Source organism: Bos mutus, chromosome 29, assembly GCF_027580195.1.
Source record: "Bos mutus isolate GX-2022 chromosome 29, NWIPB_WYAK_1.1, whole genome shotgun sequence".
In the NCBI taxonomy this organism is placed as follows: Eukaryota; Metazoa; Chordata; class Mammalia; order Artiodactyla; family Bovidae; genus Bos; species Bos mutus.
In genome coordinates this window covers 27776950-27797713 of record NC_091645.1, presented here as the reverse complement: position 1 = coordinate 27797713, position 20764 = coordinate 27776950, and the positions used below count along the sequence as shown (strand labels likewise).

The 20764-nt window shown below is 39.9% G+C and overlaps 1 protein-coding gene across 5 annotated transcripts in view; it reads right to left on the bottom strand.

Moving 5' to 3' along the window:
- CCDC15 (coiled-coil domain containing 15) overlaps positions 1-20216 on the bottom strand; it is a 56791-nt gene extending 36575 nt beyond the window's left edge. The window contains exons 1-12 of one of the 5 annotated variants that reach the window (XM_070364975.1): positions 20117-20216; positions 19380-19568; positions 16841-16990; positions 15815-16006; positions 10412-10525; positions 7671-7793; positions 5530-5646; positions 4862-5275; positions 3809-3928; positions 1206-1280; positions 782-904; positions 190-312 (exon numbers count right to left, since the gene is read on the bottom strand). In XM_070364975.1, coding sequence (XP_070221076.1) covers positions 190-312; positions 782-904; positions 1206-1280; positions 3809-3928; positions 4862-5275; positions 5530-5646; positions 7671-7793; positions 10412-10525; positions 15815-16006; positions 16841-16990; positions 19380-19559 — 1731 coding nt within the window. In that variant the 5' untranslated portion in view covers positions 19560-19568; positions 20117-20216. Of the gene's footprint in view, positions 1-189; positions 313-781; positions 905-1205; positions 1281-3808; positions 3929-4861; positions 5276-5529; positions 5647-7670; positions 7794-10411; positions 10526-15814; positions 16007-16840; positions 16991-19379; positions 19569-19822; positions 19873-19929 lie in introns of those variants that run through there. The other 4 variants (XM_014477795.2, XM_070364974.1, XM_070364976.1 and 1 more) reach the window with 4 other exon arrangements.
- Positions 20217-20764: the final 548 nt, after the last annotated feature.

Below are 20764 nucleotides of genomic sequence, written 5' to 3'. Positions count from 1 at the left end.
TTTCCAATAGGTAACAAGTGTTTCTGACAATACCCTAGCCTTCAGGGAGTAATCTTAGGTCAAAACAGGTTTCACACACCATGAAATAAACCAAGAATCTGCTTTTTGCTCAGGCTTACTGTTCCCAGCTCAGTAGGTACCTATGACCCTATCTAAATTCCACTGCTCACGCTCCACAGTCTGCTCTACCTGTTTTCTGCTGGAAGCCTCTCTCTGCTGCTTGGGCGCAAGATGGTGATGCCCATCCAGAAGCAAATCTTCCTGCCATCTTTCAGCTGTTCCAACACATGGTTGCTGTACGGAGCATAAGCTCTAAAAGATACAAAAGCATTCACCAAATTGCATAAGCAGTGACATGATGTTGGTAAAAATACTTTAGGCTGCAGTGATAGCCCTGATGTAATCTAAACATGTCAGAAGAGTCTGATGCATTAGGGAATGAAAGCAGACACTACTCTTGCCACTGCTACGGATCTTAACTGTATCTGCGAAGCAATCCTAAGTTTCTCTACTGGTAAAACAAGGAATAATGGCATCGATCTCCCAGGGTTATTTTGAGAGTTTAATGAGACAAAGGATACAAAGTTCTAGAACCATTGTGGCTATGGTAAATGTTTAATGAATTTAAGCTGTTATTCATAATGATACTAATAACATTACTAATACTATTAATAAGAGATAACACTATCATCGCTTGCTGGCAGCATAGCTCTAGCAAGCCCATATCAAACTCTCACTAATTGACTTTCTGCTGCTTACTCTTCACTATACTAGGCTCTACCTTCTCTCTGGCAGAAACTGGATCCTGGATTTCATGAACGACACATTCACAGTGCTCCAGAAATAGCTCCTCTCTCCATCTCTCATCTGTCACATTATGTGAGGCCTGCCCGAAGTTCCTGTGCTAAAAGAAAAGAAACCTTGAACAACTGTCCAAGAAGCAGCATCAGGCCAGGGCCCTAGCGAAAGCTTCAGTGAAGAGGCCAGAACGAGTCTCAACAGGGCAGAACAGTCACAGAACAAGAGGGCATTATACCTTTGCCCATTGTTATTGACCTTAACACTAAACCCCTGAAGCAGTTATGACTTTGCCCTGCCAATCTGGAATTCAAACCTAAGGAATCTACTGTAACTTACTCCCCACTATATTCTGTTCTACTTACTCTCTGGGAAAGGCTAGGTCTTGAACACTGGGTGAGACATACCAACCACACTCCAGAAGCAATTCCTCTTCCAAGCTCCGATTTCTTGAAACATGAGGGTTGCATAATACACTTGCTCTAAAGGAACAACAAAATACAAAACTAATTGAGCAAAAATAATAGGTTATTATTTAATAACCTATTAAATAATAATAGTAGTTTAATAATAGTACTGTATACTTCAGTGACAACCCAAAATAATGATACTAGGGGAGGATAATTTAACAGGTGTGTGCATGCATGTATTTAATATAAAATTTCCAAACATACATCAAAGTAGAAAAAAAAATAGTATAAGGAATCTAAAGATACCCATCACCCAGCAATTAGCAACATCATGTTTTTTCATATATCTTTTCTCCCACATTATTCCTAGAGTATTTGAAAGCAAATCCTAGATTATTCTGGCTTTTTCTTTTTCTTTTTTTGCATGGGGTAACTCTTTATTCAACAACACATTTAGAATAAGATAAGGAAACAAGAAAATATCTTTATAAAGTTGCCAACATTTTCTCAGGTAAAGCCAGGAAATAAGCTTGTGTTACTTCCCTTAAGCACGCCTACTCAATGTCCCCGATAATTCCATGCATAAACAACAGAAGTGGTGAAGTCTGGGAAGTTTTGAGTGGCAAACAGCTTGTTTTGTTCTTCATCATAATTGGTCTGCAAACTGGATGTCTGGCTTTGGTATACTGCTTCAGCTGCCCAAGAGTAGAATTCCTTCAATGTATAGAAGACTAAATGTTCAAAGCCAAATTTACTGAAGGACTTGAGTTTACCAAGAACTATTTACTGACAACCAATCAATATTATACAAGTAAACTCTACCTCTTATTTGGCCCAAATGACAGACTTATGCTTTGTCACCTGGACTCTCTTTAGATCTGACACATTTTGAAATAACTGAAGACATCATACTCTTAGCCTAATGCCAGAAGCTTTAATTCTATGCAGCCTACATACAAGCTAGCTTGACAAGCTCTAGCCCAAATCTTAAGTAATCTCAGTTCAGTTCAGTTCAGTCGCTCAGTCATGTCCGACTCTTTGCAACCCCATGGTCTGCAGCACGCCAGGTCTCCCTGTCTATCACCAACTCCTGGAGTTTATTCAAACTCATGTCCATTGAGTCGGTGATGCCATTCAACCATCTCATCCTCTGTCATCTCCTTCTCCTCCTGCCTTCAATCTTGCCCAGCATCAGGTCTTTTCAAATGAGTCAGCTCTTCGCATCAGGTGGCCAAAGTGTTGGAGTTTCAGCTTCAGCAGCAGTCCTTCCAATGAATATTCAGGACTGATTTCCTTTAGGATGGACTGGTTGGATCTCTTTGTAGTCCAAGGATTCTCAAAAGTCTTCTCCAACACCACAGTTCAAAAGCATCAATTCTTGGGTGCTCAGCTTTCTTTGTAGTCCAACTCTCACATCCATACATGACTACTGGAAAAAACATAGCTTTGACTAGACGGACCTTTGCTGGTAAAGTAATATATCTGCTCTTTAATATGCTGTCTAGGTTGGTCCTAACTTTTCTCCCAAGGAGCAAGCGTCTTTTAATTTCATGGCTACAGTCACCATCTGCAGTTACTTTTTTAGAAAGTAGACAGAGTTCCCACTGTCTTCTGCTCTACCTGCTCTCTGGGGGGAGGGGGGCGGGTCTTACATTTTAGGTTGAATATACTGATGACACCCCAGAGTCAATTCATCTTTCTTCTCGCATTAGAGATGACAGTTGCTTCAGAAATACGTTTAAAGGAAACAACAAAAACAGAAAACAAATCGTCTAACCAGGGCAACATGCTAACCTTAACACTCTGGGCTTCAGTGAGAACGCCAGAGAAATGGTACCACATGAGGGTATTCTGATACATTTTAGTTTGAACAGGGATGTTAAACTTTTAACCCAAGTCTATAGATCTTACTTTTTAATCCCGAAACATTCACAGAACAGTCTGACAACCTCCTCAAAATTTAAGTAATTTAGAATCTGCTAATTCCCCTACATTGTTCATGTAAGAGCAGTATACCTGTGGGAACAATGCCTCACCAAAATAATAAACTAAAATCGTCTGATTCCACAATAAGAATACAAGTATGATTTATCAGCCTTCTGAATGACAGAACTGCTTTGATTGATACAGTTCACTAAACAAGGGTCTGATTCTATATTTCACATTACCAATTGTTGGAAATGTATAAAATCCAGTTACTTTTTTTCCATCTATCTCTCTCTTTTTTTTTTTTTTTGCAGGATGGGGAGTAGGGGCACACCTCAGAGCATGTGAGATCTTAGTTCCTCAATCAAGGATTGAATTGCACCCCCTGCAGTCGAAGTGCAGAGTCTTTACCACTAGAATAGTGTTGTCACTCAGTCGTGTCCGACTCTGTGACCTCATGGACTATAGCCCGCCAGGCTCCTGCGTGCATGGGTTTCTCCAGGCAAGAACACTGGAGTGGGTTGCTATTTCCTCTGCCAGGGGATCTTCCCAACCCAGGGACAGAACCCAGAACTCTCGCATTGCAGGCAGACTCTTTAAAGTCTGAGCCACAACAGAAGCCCACTGGACCGCCAGGGAAGTCCCGCATCTATATCTTTTTGATTGAGCTCTACCTGATCTCTGATGGAAGCCTGGTACTGAAGTTTAGGAGGCAGATATTGATAACTTGCCAGAGAAAAGTCTTTTCTCCCTTTCTCATTCATATCACAGTATGTCTCCTTGAAGCATACCTTCTAAAAGACAAAAAAAAAACATAAATTGTCAATTGTTCAACGGGAGTAACATGAAATAATAGAAATAATAGTCCAGGCTTTATTAGAAACCTTACAGTAATTTTTTCAACTCCAGATGATGTGAAACAATATGGAATAAAACACAAACCACACTTCCTGAAATCTCTCTGAGAACAATCTTGAAAAGTTCCAAACTAAGCCCAAATAATGCAATTCCTCATGTTCTCTCCTTTTTCTGCTCTGCCTTGCCACTGATGAAGGCCTCATCTTCACGCCTGTGTAAAAGATCCTGACAGATATCCAGAGGAAACACCTCTCCCTGACTCCTACCTATCAACATTGATACTGCTGGCTTCAAATCTGCTTTCTAAAAAAGAACAAATATAAATAGCAGTTATTCAGTTAAGAAACACAAGGTAATCAATAATACTTTAGGTTGCAGTGAGAATTCAGAAGTTAACTGAGGCCATCATCTTAAGAGAATAAGTTAATACACTATACTCTATGCCACATAAGCCTAGCCACAGCCCTAAGTAATTTACTTCCTGTTGATCCCTTTCTTTTCCTCTTAGTCTAATCAATCTCTGCTGGAGGGCTGGCCTTGGGACCTGGGTTAAAAATACTGTTGGGACACTTGTGATCTACTCTTTTTTCCCATCTTTCAGCTCTCAAAACAGACAAAAGCTGCGAGAAATACTTCATCTAACAAAGAAAGTTTTTTTAAAAAGTAAATTGTCCAGACAGGGGTAATATGCTGCTGCTAAGAATTTTAACACTTAATAAGAATGCTGGACATGTAAGAAATCAATCAGACAAGTTATTTCTTCCCCAACTATGACTCTCTAAATCAGCTGCAATAGTTCTTGCAAATCCCACTACAAGCCTTAACATGCTTATTTCTTTTTGTTGTATCTTCTTTCCATTTTATTTTACCTGATCACTGGGTAGAAAATCCTGGTCCTGACATTCAGGTTGAATATTCTGGTCTTTGGGGAGAATGTGCTGATCTGTGGGTAGAAAAGTCTGATTTTGGAGTGGAAAATCTTGCACTTCCAAGGCAATATCCCCATCTTCTAGTCCAACAGTCTGGTCTTTCAGGATACAACTCTTAGTTTTTGTCTTAATGGCCTGGGCTTTGGGCTCAACAGTGTGGCCTTCCAGGTCGATATGCTGGGTACTGAGTCTCAGCTCACAGCGCTGGGCTTCCCACTCAACATCAAGGACACTCGTCAAATCCCCCTGAGCTTCTGGAAGATAATCCTGGGCTTCTGGCAAAACGTCCTGATGTAACTGCTTTACTTCTTCCTCTTCTATCACATCAAATAGTGGGGTTTTGAACTGTACTTTCTAAAAGTGAACAGGAACATTGAATATAGAATGCCATGTAGCAGTAACACTCAGGTTTTCTGTGAGATTCCTAAAATAATCTTAAAAGGATATGGTAGTCAAACAAATTACTAAGATAAAATGCAAAATTACAGTCTTTGCTCAACAGAACCTGAATCTACAATCCCAAACCAGGCACAAGAATACCAACAGCTCAAGTCCAAATCATAATTACTTTCATTTCTATTATACCATCTCCCTTCCCTCTGCTTTACCTGAGCTCTGCTGAAAGGTATATCTTTGTCTTCAGGAAAGAGAGCCTCCTGGTCCCCCCAAGACAAATGCTTTTTCCCTTTCTTATCTATCATAACAGATGAAGATTCCTCAGGTTCCTAAAGAACATACAAACAAAAATGGAAAAACAAACAAATGTATCTATTACAGGTAGAAACAAGAATGCATGTAAAAGAATTAAGTTAGAATTCTTCCTCACACTACATATAAAAAAAAACTCCAAATGGATTATAAGAGCTAAAATTATAAAATTCTTAGAACACGTAGAATTAAGCGATGGTTTAATAGATCCTACACCATAGCACAAGCAGCAAAAGAAAAACAGGTAAGTTAGATGACACCAAAACTAAAAATTTTGTGCTAAAAAATGATAGCATTAAAAAAGTGAAATGAATATTTACATTGATGGCAATGTTGATACAATTTCATTGTTATGTTGATGGAATGTCAGTCTTGTAAATACGGTTTTAGAAACAGAAATTTTTTATTGTTTTAAAAAGATTTGTTATTTTGGTAATTTTCTTTTGATGAATTGGTGGATAGTTGTTTGAGGGCCTTTAAACTGCTTACAAAATGGTGGGATTTTTTTGTATAGTGGATAAAATGAGTAATTGAAAATGTGTCCATAGAAATCAAAGGTAAGTGGGGTCTTTGTGAGATGAGGAGTAGTTTTAATGTAGAAAGATATATTTACAAATGAGTCTAAAATTTCAAAAGAATTGGATAAAAAAATCTATTATGAGAATAAAGCAGTGACATAGTTAATTTGGAACTTTTGTTCTTACACCAATAAAGGAAGGGACCCCAATAAAGAGGCTTCTCGCACACATACACACGAAAAAATGAAACAACAACCCAGAGAATGGGAGAAAATACTTGCAAATCATGTAACTTGCAACCCCCTGGACTGTAGCCCACCAGGCTCCTCTGTCCATGGGATTTCCCAGGCAAGAATACTGGAGTGGGTTGCCATTTCCTTCTCCAGAGGATCTTCCCAACTCAGAGATCAAAGCTGTGTCTCCTGCACTGCAGGTGGATCCCTTATTGCCGAGCCACAGGGAAGCCCAAAGAATTCTTACAACTTGATAATAAAAAGACAACCCAACTTAAAAATGGTACTGCATCTGAACACAGATTTTTCTTCAAGAGAGATAAATAAATGGGCAATAAGCACATGAAAAGATACTCAAGATCATTAGTCATCAGGAAAATACAAATTAAAAGTATGGTGAAATGCCACTCCAAACCTACTTAGGAGGCTATAAAAAGATGGGCAACAACAACGATTGAAGAGGATGTGGAGAAACTGGAAACCTCATATATTGCTAATGGAAAACAGCTTGACAGTTCCTCAAAATATTAGGCAAAGAGTTACTATGTGACCCAGAAATTCCATAACTAGAAAAATGAATGTTCACCCAAATACATGTAACTGCTTACAGCACAATTATGCATAAAAGCTAAGTGGAAAAAATCCAAATGTCTATTAACTGATGAATGGATATACCAAGTGTAATATACTGATGTACTGATACATGCTACAAGGTGGATAAACTCTGAATACATTAAGCAAAGTAAAAGAAGTCAGTCACAAAAGCCCCATTTTATACTATTCCATTTATATGACACATACATTTACATGAAATGCCCAGAATAAGCAAATCTACAGAGACAGAAAGTAGCTTAGTGGTTGTTTAGTACTGGGGACAGAAACAGGAAGGGACTAGAGAGTGACAGTTAATGGGTACAGTGTTTCTTTTAGGGATAATGAGAATCTTCTAAATTAGATTGTGGTGATGGTTGCACATGGCAACCCACTCCAGTACTCTTGCCTGTAAAATCCCATGGACAGAGAAGCCTGTTAGGTTACAGTCCATGGGATGGCAAAGAGTCAGACATGACTAAGCGACTTCACATGATGGTTGCACAATCCTGTGAATATACCAAAAACCACTGAAGAGTACACTTTAAAGTAGGTAGACTGTGTGGTATGGGAATTATAGCTCAATAAAACCATTAGAAAAAAATTATTGGATATTATAATCTCAGTACTTAATTCCATCTTGTATGGTTAGTTATAACAGGGCATCTTTTTTCCCCTCTACTCTTTATATTTACCTACCTGATCATCCATAAATTTCTGGTAATCTGCAGGAGTTAAAAGACCTTGATGGACCTCCAAGGGCAGTTCTCCTCTTACACCTATATTTATCCTGGTAAATGATGGCTTCCTACAAAGTGCTTTCTGCAAAAAAGAAAAACTAATACAAATACAAATGGTCTAGAGAAAGCAATATGCTCATAACACTAAGTTGAGTTTTTGTGAAATATCTGATACAATCTTACCAGTTTATGGTAATCTAATACAGAATAGAGTTCTAGTTCAAGTATACAAACAAACCATTTACATAACAAACGTAAGGAGTGAAATAAGATAGTAGAATACTTTAACTTTCTTTGCAATTTGCCCTATCCTAGCCAGTAACAACTTCAGAATGCTTATAATTTTGTCTTGGTGATCTAACAGTGGGCAAACAAACCTATCTTCCACGTGTATCTCTAAATCTAGAACAACGGTAACAACCAAACAGATTCTAATGTCAGTAAAAATAAGTCTAACAAGCAAATGAAACCAGAGCTCAACTGGGTTATAGGCTGTTCTCCTTTCTGACCAGCAGATTCCTCCTGCTCACAACTGAGTGGGTAGAACTATTCAGATTTAAAGCAAAGACTACATACTCGATAAGAAAAATTTCGCTGTCAATTATATGGCATAGATTTGTTTGTGGTACTTTATCTGAAATAGCACATGCATTATTTGAAAGCAAGCAGCTAGACCAGAGTTCATCATTATCATAATGAACTACACTTAAATGGCACCTTTGACGTATAAAACTGGTTTATACAAGGATGTTATAAAAGACTTAACCTCCTCCCTTCTATTGGATAATTATTTCAGTCAGACCTAGGAACAGTACTCTTTTTGGAAAAACACCAATTGAAAGGTTATAAAGTATCAGTCTCTGGGATCTGGTCATCCTTCTTTTTCTGGTTTAAATAAACTGGGTCCAACCATTTCCTTTTCGCAGTACCAGGAAGTCAGTCTTATGGACCAAAACTACAGTACTGCCAAATCTGCGGAAGAGGTATGAAAATTGTCAAGAAACCAAGGCAAGAATTTAGTTACAAATGAAACTGTGTCTTGAGTCACAACAATGCAATCCTAGAGGTAAGCACACTTAATGCATCCAAGGTGGAACGCAATACTCGGCACACCCATGCCTACTTGCTTTTCACATTTCACGACGTGTGCCAGTCACTTGGCCGTGTCCAGCTGTTTGTGACCACATGGACGGTAGCCCGCCAGGCTACTCTGTCCACGGGATTCTCCAGGCGAGAATACTGCAGTGGATTGCCACTTTCCTTCTCCAGGGATCTTCCTGACCCAGTGATCAAACCCAGATCTCTTGCATTACAGGCACATTCTTTACCATCTGAGCTACAGGGAAGTCCATATTTAACTATAAGTTTCTTAATTATCACTATAGAGGAAGTATTCTACTAACTACAAACATAGAGGCATGTCTTTGATAGTTGCTGGTTGCACTGAGATACTCAAGGAAAAAATACAAAAATAAAATATAAACATATATGTAATCTAGGAAAATGTAAAAAAAAAAATACCAATTAGGTAGGAAAACTGAGAGAGAACTAAACAAGAGACAGCTGGTAAAGGTACCAAAAAAGAGTAAAAAAAAGACTGATTAATAATCCATTTTATCGATGCTGCCTATCAAAACTTCCAAAATTAAGTAAACACAGGGAAATATACTGGTTTAGGATCCAAATTTGTGAATATGGAAATAAGGAGACACCAAAACAATGTGATTTTATAAGCATGGCTTTAAATATTCTTTTAACTCTAACTTAATATTTAGGTTCCAATTCGATCTAACTTTATTCTATAGCTTTTCTCACTGCAATCACAGTCTTTATTTTCACTATGGTAAAATATATACCAGGACGTCCAGAAAGTTATTCTATATTTTGAAACAAAAGAATTTCTTTCTGGACTTCCCTGGTGGTCTAGTGGTTAACACTCCATGCTTCTCCTGCAGAAGGCACAGGTTCAATTCCTGGTCAGGGAAGTTCCTCATGCTGTTTGGTATGGTGAAAAAAAAAAATCCAAAAAACCAAGAGAATTTCCTTTTTTAAAAAAAATGCCATTGACCTCTTCCTTCCTGATTAAAATTTAAAATATATACATTACGGAAAATTTCTATGATTAAAAAAAAGAAAAAAAATCACTTGTAATAACACTACCCAGAAATCATCAGCATGAACCTCTTGGTTCATTTCTTTTCAGGTCTTTGTCTATGCATATAGCATTCTCTCCCCATCTCGATATTTTGCCTTACACTTATCATTGGAAACAATATTCTGTATTTATGCGCTTGTTTAAGAATATGCTTCCCTACTAGCACAGGAGCTCCTTGAGGGATCTTTTCATTGCTGTTAAGTTCTGCTTCTAGAACAATGCCTGGAAACTACAGATAGTCCATAAATATTTATTGGATGAATTTTTTAAATTGAGCTTATACTATATCTAATTTATATCCTACTTTTTCCTTTTACCTTTATATCACAAACACTTTCCCAAGGCTTCAAATATCCTTTGAAAGCATGATATTTTTGATAACAGCTATATATGGATATATCATGTTTGTAGACCACTCCCTACTATTGGAAAATTAAGGTCATTTCCAATTATTTTTCAGTTCTAAATAATGCTGAGGTATAAATTAATCTTTATCCTATTTTTCACCTGTATTTTTAGAAACAACTCATGAGAACTTAGGTTACCTCCTGGGTGGGAAAGCTTTTCTTTTTATCATCTGGAAACTCTGGTGCATCTTTCTGATTCACAGTTTTAAATGATGCCAGCCGGTGACGTGCTTGTTTCATGCTTTGACTAAGCTGCCAAGGAAAAGGGAAAAAAAGAAAACAAAAACAGGCTACAGTCTTAATACCAGATTCACTAAGTGTTCCAACAGGAAAACAGGCCCCTATTATTAAAAAATGCCAGACCTGAGACCAGAGGATTACCTGCAAAGAAGACTTTCTGATGTGCTGATAAGCTTTTACAACACTGTTTTATTATTCTAAGAGACTGCATTTCATAACTTGATTTAAGTGCTGTTACTCAAATCATTTTTTAATAATGTATGCTTTATATTAAGTAAGTACACAAAAATATTAGAACCTAAAGATCTAAATTTGGAAATGCTTCAGCAGATATTCTTTACCTTTTATCCATCTTCTTAATAAAGAGTTATTTCTTCAACTGGTCCTTGCATGCCTGATCACTTTTATCATTCCTACTTCCCTAAAATTGTTTTTTCTTATTTACACGGGCTCCTTTTTCACCTGTAACATTTGAAGACTGTACTTACTTGTCTTTTCTTAAATGTCTCTTCTTCCAGGAAGCCTTCCTACATTAATTTAGAACACAAACGCAAACATCTCAACAGAACCAATTTGTTTCAAGTACTCTAGACAACAATTAGTAATAAATATTAATATCAAATATGTTAATTTTGTGTTTATTCCGTATTTCTACCTAGCAGTTTCAGTAAGCACCTACTTTGATTTCTTTTTCAGAGAAGCACTGCCTATTTTATATTTCACATATTTGCACAGAATGTTCCTTTAAGGAAAATCCAGGAAAGTGTATCCTTAAACAATTCAGTGAAATTATGGCAAAGCCAGGACCAATTTCAACCCATCCAGTGAAAGTTTAATGACATCATTTCTTCCTTAAAGGGAAATAATGATTATGGTTTACAGATATAAATAACAAATATTTTATGGTATTTACTAATAGTGACTAGAGATGAAAATTCTCTCTTGTTACCAGTCCAGTTTCCTTACAGCGTATTACCTCTGTTTTGACCTTGCTTCTAAGAAAGTCTATACCTCTAGCCAGAGAAACCAGCTTGAAACATTATACTCTATTCTATTAAAAGGAGGACTTTTAAATTTAGTTAGAGTAGAGTAGCTGGGCTTCCCTGGTGGCTCAGACGATAAAGCATCTGCCTGCAGTGTGGGAGACCCGGGTTCAATCCCTGGGTTGGGAGGATCCCCTGGAGAAGGAAATGGCAACCCACTCCTGTACTCTTGCCTGGAAAATTCCATGGACTAAGAAGCCTGGTGGGCTACAGTCCATGGGGTCACAAAGAGTCGGACACGACTGAGCGACTTCACCATAGAGTAGCTAAATTTAGTTAGTAGAGTAGCTAAAGGGGTCAGTCCAGTTCAGTTGCTCAGTCGTGTCCAACTCTTTGCGACCCCGTGAATTGCAGCACGCCAGGCCTCCCTGTCCATCACCAACTCCCCAAGATAGAGTTAATTACAATGCAAAAAGACACAGTATATTTGCAGTTGAAGTTATGAAAAAATAGAGCCAAGAACAGGCCTGCTTTAACTCACTGTCAGGTATGGCAGACATAACTGCCCTGTATAATGGGACCAAGGATGCAAAATACTTGGTGTGACAGATTTAAAATAAGAGTTATGTAGTCTTCATTTTCCATCAAGTCCAACCTCTATTAGAATCGCAGACTGACTTTAGTCCCTTAAGCAGGATATTTCAGCTGGTCCAGCAATTGGACTATATCTAACATTCAGTTTCTCTGTCATTAAATCAACCCAAAAGCCCTTTCAATGACCTGCTATTAGGATGTAGTATGCTGAGTAACAGTCACCCAAAGATATCAAGGGGCTTCCCAAGCGGCATCAATGGTAAAAGAACCCATCTGCTAATGCAGGATGTACAAAAGATGTGGGTTTGATTCCTCAATCAGGAAGACCCCCTGGAGAAGAGTGTGGCAACCCACCCAGTATTTCTGCCTGGAGAATACCACAGACAGAGGAGCCTGGCAGGCTATAGTCCATGGTGTCCCAAAGAGTTGGACACAACTGAAGCGACTTAGCACGCACACAAAGGTATCAGGTCTTAATTCCTTAGACTTGTAATTGTTACTTTATAAGGAGAAAGGGCCTTTGCACATGTGATTAAGTTGAGGATCCTGAGATGAGATAATCTTGGATTATCTAGACCAACACTAAAAGCCATCACAAGTGGTTTTTATAAAACAGATAGAGGAAAACTAGACATACAGAAAAGATGATATGAAGATGGAGCCAAAGATTGGTTTGATGTGGCCGCAAGCAAAGGAATGCCAGCAGACACCAAAAGCTTGAAGAGTCAAAGAACAAATTTTCCCTAGAATCTGTGGAAGGAGCATATCCCTGCAGACACCTTGATTTTGGCTCAGTGAAACTGATTTTGGACTTCTGGTCTCCACAACTGTGAGAGAAAAAGTTGTTGTCATTTTAAGCTACTAAGTTTGTGGGCTTACAAATCCCCCTATTTGTTAAATGTTCATTTTACATAATTTATGTAAAATGAACATGCATACAAAGAGGCTAAAGGAGTTATAAGTATGCCAAAGTTTTGGAGCTGTGATGATGAGAATACCAGTTAGTAGTAGAAAAGTAAGTAAAGAAGAGTGAACACACGTAGAGACAGGGTGACCAGCTGTCCCAGTTGGCCTGGAGCTGTCCCAAAGGAGTTAGTGCTTTGGACACTGTCTCACTGTCTAGTTCTCAGTGACATCTAGTGGATAGAAAGTGCAACAGAAACAGTAAGATTAAAAAAAAAAATTGAGCTTCTATTGTCACAGATTGCATAAGCAAAAGTTTATAGGCTTAGAGTAGTTTAAGTCACTGAATATTCCTCAGTAGCTCATCTTCTTTAAAGAAAAAAACAGGGTCGGGACTTCCCTGGTGGTCTAATGGTTAGGACTCCTTGCTTCTACAGCAAACAGCATGGATTTGATCCCTGGTCAGGGAACAAGAAGATCCCACAAGCCCCAAGGCCCAGCCCAAAAAAAAAAAAAAAAAAAAAACAGGGTATAAAAACTTTTATATTCTAGACTTTTTATTGTTCCTATCTTAAAATTCTTTTTAATTTACCAATTCAACTCAGTTTACCAGTTCAAAATATACAGCTCAATTCCACCTCCTCCAAGAATTCTTCCCTAACTATTTCTTTAGAATTAAAACATTTTTGAACTTCCACTGCACAGATTTATCACCAAATGCAGCAAATATTTCCATATTATTAACCAACAGATTCGGAGTCTGTTAGCTTTGAATCTCACAGAAGGCAATGGCACCCCACTCCAGTACTCTTGCCTGGAAAATCGCATGGACGGAGGAGTCTGGTGGGCTGCAGTCCATGGGTTCGCTAAGAGTCGGACACGACTGAGCGACTTCACTTTCACTTTTCACTTTCATGCATTGGAGAAGGAAATGGCAACCCACTCCAGTGTTATTGCCTGGAGAATCCCAGGGACGGGGAGCCTGGTGGGCTGCTATCTATGGGGTCGCACAGAGTCAGACACGACTGAAGCGACTTAGCAGCAGCAGCTTTGTATCTCTACTTGGAAATGTAAACCCATGAAAGGTCCTATTTCACATATCATTAGTATCCCCACAATGCTTAACAAACACAGTATATTCAAATATCTGTGGACTGATGTGTCCTATTTAAGTATTATACAGATGAAGTACAAGCCTCACTACAATGAGATTTATAGCTACCAGCACCATGAAAGCAAGGGCTGTGTCTGTCTTGGTCAATGTTTTATCCTTTGTACTTTATGCAGTGTCTGGCTCAATAAATACTGGCTTGGTAAATTGTTCATAATATTTAAAAGAAAATAAAAAATGATCACTACAAGCCAAACAATAACAACAAAAAGTCATAGTCTGGGAAAGAGAAAAAAATCTTTTTAAAAAGTATTTCAACACACATGTACTTATAAAGCTTTCTCTATTTATCCTAACAGCACAAAAAGATTAGCTTTATATTTATGACCAAGCATGTTAGTATCACACAACTTTTATTTTCACATAATCATAACTTTCTACATTTTTTTTCTCCTCTTACTAACACTTTGGATTACATTTTAAAAGGATAAGATAGGAGAAGGAAATGCCAACCCACTCCAGTATTCTTGCCTGGAAAAGTCCATGGACAGAGGAGTCTGGCGGGCTGCAGCCTATGGGGCTACATGACTGAGCACATACGCATGAGGAGGGTGGAGGGAGATGAGTTGGTAGCAATAAACTTGTAGAACTAAATAAAATGAAATAAAATAAAATGATAAGATGAAAGATTATTCCCACAACGAAGGTGAAGAATGTGACCAAGTGAACAAAAGCCAAGGTACAGTCAGCAGGGTGGGGGTGCTGATTAGATGGCATCAAGTGACTTGAGTGGATGGAGCTACTCATGGCGATTAATTTTTAAATATTAGGTATACAAAGTCAATCAGCGAAAAATTATATTAAAAATTTGTGAGTATGTCAATTTAGAGTTTACTTATTATTACTTGACTTATAGATCAATTTATTGTGATAATCAGACTGAGGGACAGAAAAAAGAAACAAAAACAGTCAGTGAAATTCCCATATATGTACTGAACCTTTGTGGAATAGAGGTTAGGAATCACTTTTGTCCATATGCTATAAACTGAGAGTCACTTACCCATAACAACTTAAGTATAATTGGAAAATCTACATTCTTTGACTTAAAGCTTTTTTTCATAAGTTTTGAACTCGAATACTTTGGTATCATAAGTGTCCAATCAATAAATATAAATTTTTGTTGCTGTTGTTCAGTCACTAAGTCATGTCCAACTCTTTGCAACCCCACGGACTATAGCATGCAGGCTTCCCTGTCCTTCACAATCTCCTGGAGTTTGCTGAAACTCATGTCCATTGACTCGGTGATGCTATCCAACCATCTCATCCTCTGTCTCCCCCTTCTCTTCCTGCCCTCAACCTTTCCCAACCATCAGGGTCTTTTCCAATGAGTTGGCTCTTCACATCAGGTGGCCAAAGTAGTGGAGCTTCAGCTTCAGCATCAGTCCTTCCACTGAATATTCAGGGTTGATTTCGTTTAGGATTGTCTGATTTGATCCTCTTGCTGTCCAAAGGACTCTTATATAACTTTAAATATATATTAAAAATAAACATCATCCCATTCATCTTCACTTTAGAAAGGTAAAAAAAGGGGGGGACATGATAAAAATCCAAGTTGATGTGACACCTAATCTCTACATCATAGGCCAGGTATGTCATATATCTAAAAAAAGAAAGAAACCAGAGACATAAATAAAATGAAAATGTACTTACAGCCTGGGCTTGTTGGTGGAACAGTTCACTCTGATTCTCTCGGTCTTCTATTCCACCCTCAAGCATCTGGGGAGGAGGCAATCTGGCCCTTCCAATAGCAGCATTCAAATTGCTTGGAAAAACGCTGGTTCTTTTAGGAGTTAAGTGTGCTGGATCTGAAGAGTACATGGCTATAGAGCCTTCTTTCTCTGCCTAGACGAAAGAAGAAAGAATGAGATTCTCTAGTTGAGAGTGATTCCCCCCAGCCCAGTATAATCAACTAATATCTACAAGCAGCCCAAAAGTCTTAAAACCAGGGTTGGTGAGAGGGATGGGAAATTTTAGTTGGCAAAGAAACTAACATTTACCAGGTACCTACTGGGTGCTAATAATCTACATTATCTAATTCTCAAAACAACACTGTGGGACAAGTATTATATCCCCACTTCACAGAAAAAGAAACCATGCTGAGAGAATTTAAGCACTTGGCCCAAGGTCACATAGCTGCTGTGGCTGCTAAGTTGCTTCAGTCGTGTCCGACTCTGTGCGACCCCATAGACGGCAGCCCACCAGGATCCCCCGTCCCTGGGATTCTCCAGGCAAGAACACTGGGGTGGGTTGCCATTTCCTTCTCCAATGCATGAAAGTGAAAAGTGAAAGTGAAGTCGCTCAGTCCCAGCAACCTCATGGACTGCAGCCCACCAGGCTCCTCCATCCATGGGATTTTCCAGGCAAGAGTACCGGAGTGGGTTGCCATTGCCTTCTCCAAAGGTCACATAGCTAGTAGGGAGCAAAGCCAGAATTCAAACCCCAGCCCAAACTCTGACATTATTTATTACTATTTGGTGAAAGCAAAAGAGGTAGTCAGAACAACACAGGAAAACACAAACAACAGGTTCTCTGCCTACAAATCGACTGCCCTCACTAGTTAATCAGATTATACAAAGCCTGGGCTCAAAAAAGGTGATTCTGTTATTGCCTAATAGCATTTCCCATAACAAACACATGTTCCATCCAATCTTTACTCAGGCTCACTTTTGAACTTACAGCTTCATAAGACCGCTGAAGTTGTTGCTTTTTCCTCAGCCTAATTTGCTGATTTACTCGGCTTTTGACTTGTCTCTGAAAACGCTTCAGAGCTTCTTGCTTCTTTCTTAGCTGCTCCTTCAGTTCTTCTTCAATTATATATGCTGAAGTCTTTAAAGATGAAAGATAGAAAATAAATTCACTGTCCCACTAGTTTTGCCTACTGTAAACACAAAGTGGTCAGGATACAATCCCAAAAAAATAATTCAGTTCTATAATCCAAAATTCCCTGTACAATAAAGAAGTCACAGTAGTTCAGAGCTGATAATCTAGACATAGCTGTGCTGTGCTCAGTCGCTATGTCATGTCTGAGTCTTTGCAACCCCATGGACTATAGCCCACCAGGCTCCTTTGTCCATGGGGATTATCCAGGCAAGAACACTGGAGTGGGCTGTCATGCCCTCCTCCAGAGGATCTTCCCAAACCAGGGACTGAACCCAGGTCTCCTGCATTGCAGGTGGATTCTTTACCATCTGAGTCACCAGGGAAGCTCAAGTGAGTACCAAGAACTTAAACCAAATCACAAACTAAAACTTAGAATCTGTGAACACAAAAATCAAATCTTAATTTTTCATGTACTGAGAACTAAAAGTTTCTTCATTAATTCTCAATGAACCAATTCAAACCTATCTTATGTTTCAGTTTCTAAAGTGAGTAAAACAGTCCACATATACCAGACTGCTCAACTTCCCTGGTGGCTCAGATGGTAGAGAATCCACCTACAATGCAGACCTGGGTTCAATCCCTGGATCTCGAAGATTCCCTGAAGAAGGGAGTGGCTACCCACTCCAACATTCTTGCCTGGAGAATTCCATGGACAGAGGAGCTTGGTGGGCTAACAGTCCATGGGGCCGCAAAGAGTCTGGCATGATTGAGAAACTAACACTAACATACCAGGTGGCTCACCACTCACCCACTATGTGCTATTATAAAATGAGAATTATGCTGCATTTTTAACCAAGCATGCCCTTCCTGTCATCTCTACCTAGAAAAGGCCTACTCAGTCTTCAAGAACATCCAATACCCATCTGGTACCTCTCATTCTTGGAGAAGCAAATGGCAACCCACTCCAGTATTCCTGCCTGGAAAATTCCATGGACAGAGGAGCCTGGCAGGCTACAGTCCATGGGGTCCCAAGAGTCAGACATGACTTAGCGAATACACCACCGCCACCACCCACCACCTCTCATTCTTACTAACATTGAGTACAATAATTCTTAACTCCCTATTAGATTATGAATCCTTTGAGGATAGGAAATGAATTCATTCTCCTTTGTTTCCCCTACTGTAATGGAGCCTATAATACAAAGATACTCAATATTTATATAATGCTTAATTACAAAACAATCTGGAACATTTTATTACATGAGTCCTTGATCATTGTTCACTTCCTTTAAGTGCTCTGAATAGCAAAGAATGAAAATAATAGTAGTCACCATGATTAAGGATCTATTAGCATAAACACTTTAACTCATATCACTGAATCCTCAAAACTAGCTCCAATACTAGGTATTCTTATCTCTTACATGAAAGATGAGGAAACATTCATCTTTAGTAGCAGCCAAAGATCCTACAGCTGGCAAGTAGCAAAGCTAGAACGTTCTCTGACTCCAACACTTATGTCCTATATTGTATTGCTCTTCTCTAGACTATGTTTCTCTTCCATACTGCTAAGTCGCTTCAGTCGTGTCCGACCCTGTGCGGCCCCAAAGATGGCAGCCCACCAGGCTCCCCCATCCCTGGGATTCTCCAGGCAAGAACACTGGAGTGGGTTACCATTTCCTTCTCCAATGCATGAAAGTAAAAAGTGAAAGTGAAGTCATAAGGAATCTCCAAATTAAATAAACCCATCATACCTCCTGTCTATCCCTACTTCTAACACAGTGATACCAAATTCTAATTCTGAGGGGTGCCTCAAATTATTTCACAGTCTCTAAATTCTCAAAATCAAGTGAATTTAAATTCCAATTAAAATTATATGAGTTCCAAGAAATCTGTCCCATAAACTATTCTAGAACATATGTACCAGAGAGTAGAATGTACAAGTATCAATGAACAATTAGGTAACACAATTCCAAAGGAGATATATATATATATAAAGTCTGGACAAGTGACTCAAGTTAACTTAAGACCAGACAAACTGAAGCCACCGGCGCCTCTTTCCTTAACTCCCATTGTGTGTCTGCCTTCTTTTGCCCTCACCTTGAGATTACCAAACATTTTCCTGAAGTGCATGACTGGTTCCAAATTGTGGCTTTCAAGCGTAAACCAAAGATTAAGAGTGTACCACATTTTAGAAACAACTAAACATCTTTGTATGATAATTTAATTAACAACTACATATTCGTTCAATAACCGTAAAGCAAAAACATAACTATTTATGACGGAATACAAACGGCAACCCCAGACTGCTTATCCGAGCACAAGGAATTAGGGAAGGCTAACAAAAAGAAAGATGGGAGAAGAAACCGCACCACATAGGCATCAAACTGACACTCACAGCTGCCGGGACTTCTGAACTATCTGGCGGGGCAGGCTCCACCCAGGCCCCGACGGGTACTATAGCCTGGTTCCTCTCAGCCAGCACTGCCAACACATTCTTGCTCTTCAAGGGGTTTAAAGCCAGGGGCAACTTTGAGGTATTTCGAGGCTTCTTGAGGGGGGCCATACTTCTTGGCATCTGTGACTCCTGGTTAGGAGAGAGGAAAAGCTCAAAATCTTCAAATGACCGCCTTAAAAACTCAATTCCCTAACAGCTGTGCCACAGACTTCTGAAAATGAGTGAAGCCTTGCAGGAGACCCTAGTCTGACAAAGATTCTGGCGAAGGAAGGAAGGGGGAAAAGAAGGGGAAAGGGAAGATACAAAAGAAGTGTTATAAAGGCAGGAAATGTTTCAAGATCGCCCTCGAAAAGCAACACGGAAGAGAGCGGGGGACAAATAACCTGACTGAGAAGGAAACTGTGCCATTGGTGGCGCAGCGACATGGGAAAGGAAGAAAAGAGCGTAGCAGCGGGAGGGCGACGGGACTGGGAGGGTGCGGGGTGGGAACCTGGGTCTGAAGTTCAAATAATTGGTATCCGGTTATGGGGACAGCGCTGAACGCCGGGGAGTCCCGGACCAGAGAAAATCCTGTTTCTCAGGCCTCGGGGTCACACTCTGGCTGAGACTGCACCGGCCTAGTAGTATCGATCGCAGCTGGCCACACCTCAAGCTAACGTGGATACTAAGGTAACTACCGCCAGTAAACCGCCGCTTTGGAGAAGGCCGCGCCGCGCTGCCCCGCCCCGCCCCTCGGCGGCCTCGTAGCCGCCTCTACCGGGCTTGCGTCATCTCCCAGGGACTGGGAAAGCGTGAGGGGCGGAGTTTAGCGCTCCAGATGTGCGTCACCTCCGCTTCGTCTCGCTGAGGGGGCGGGACTTGTGAATGCTGGTGGAATGGGTGCGGCCTGGGTGGGTCCACCCGGCGGCTGGGAAACCGGCCATCAGAAATGTAGGTCTGCCGGCAGTGCTTCGAATATCCCAGCGCCGGGAACGTCCGGCATCTTCCGGAAAAGGAGTACGTCGGGCTGAAAAGCTGGTTGACTGAGCGTGTTGTTGCTAAGTCGTGTCTGACTCTTTTGCGATCTCATGGACTGTAGCCCGCTAGGCTCCTCTGTCCGTGGGATTCCCTAGGCAAGAGTACTGGAGTGGGTTGACATTTCCTTCTCCAGGGGATCTTCCCGACAGGGGGGATCGGACCGGGTGTCCTCCTTGGCAGGCGGCTTCTTTACCATTGAGCCATCAGAGAAGCCCATAACTGAGCTGGCCAGGGGCCTAATTGAAGGAAGCACAGGAAAAGGATGGGCAAAGGCGGGCCTCGCAGGGCTTCCTTGAGGAATGAACTAA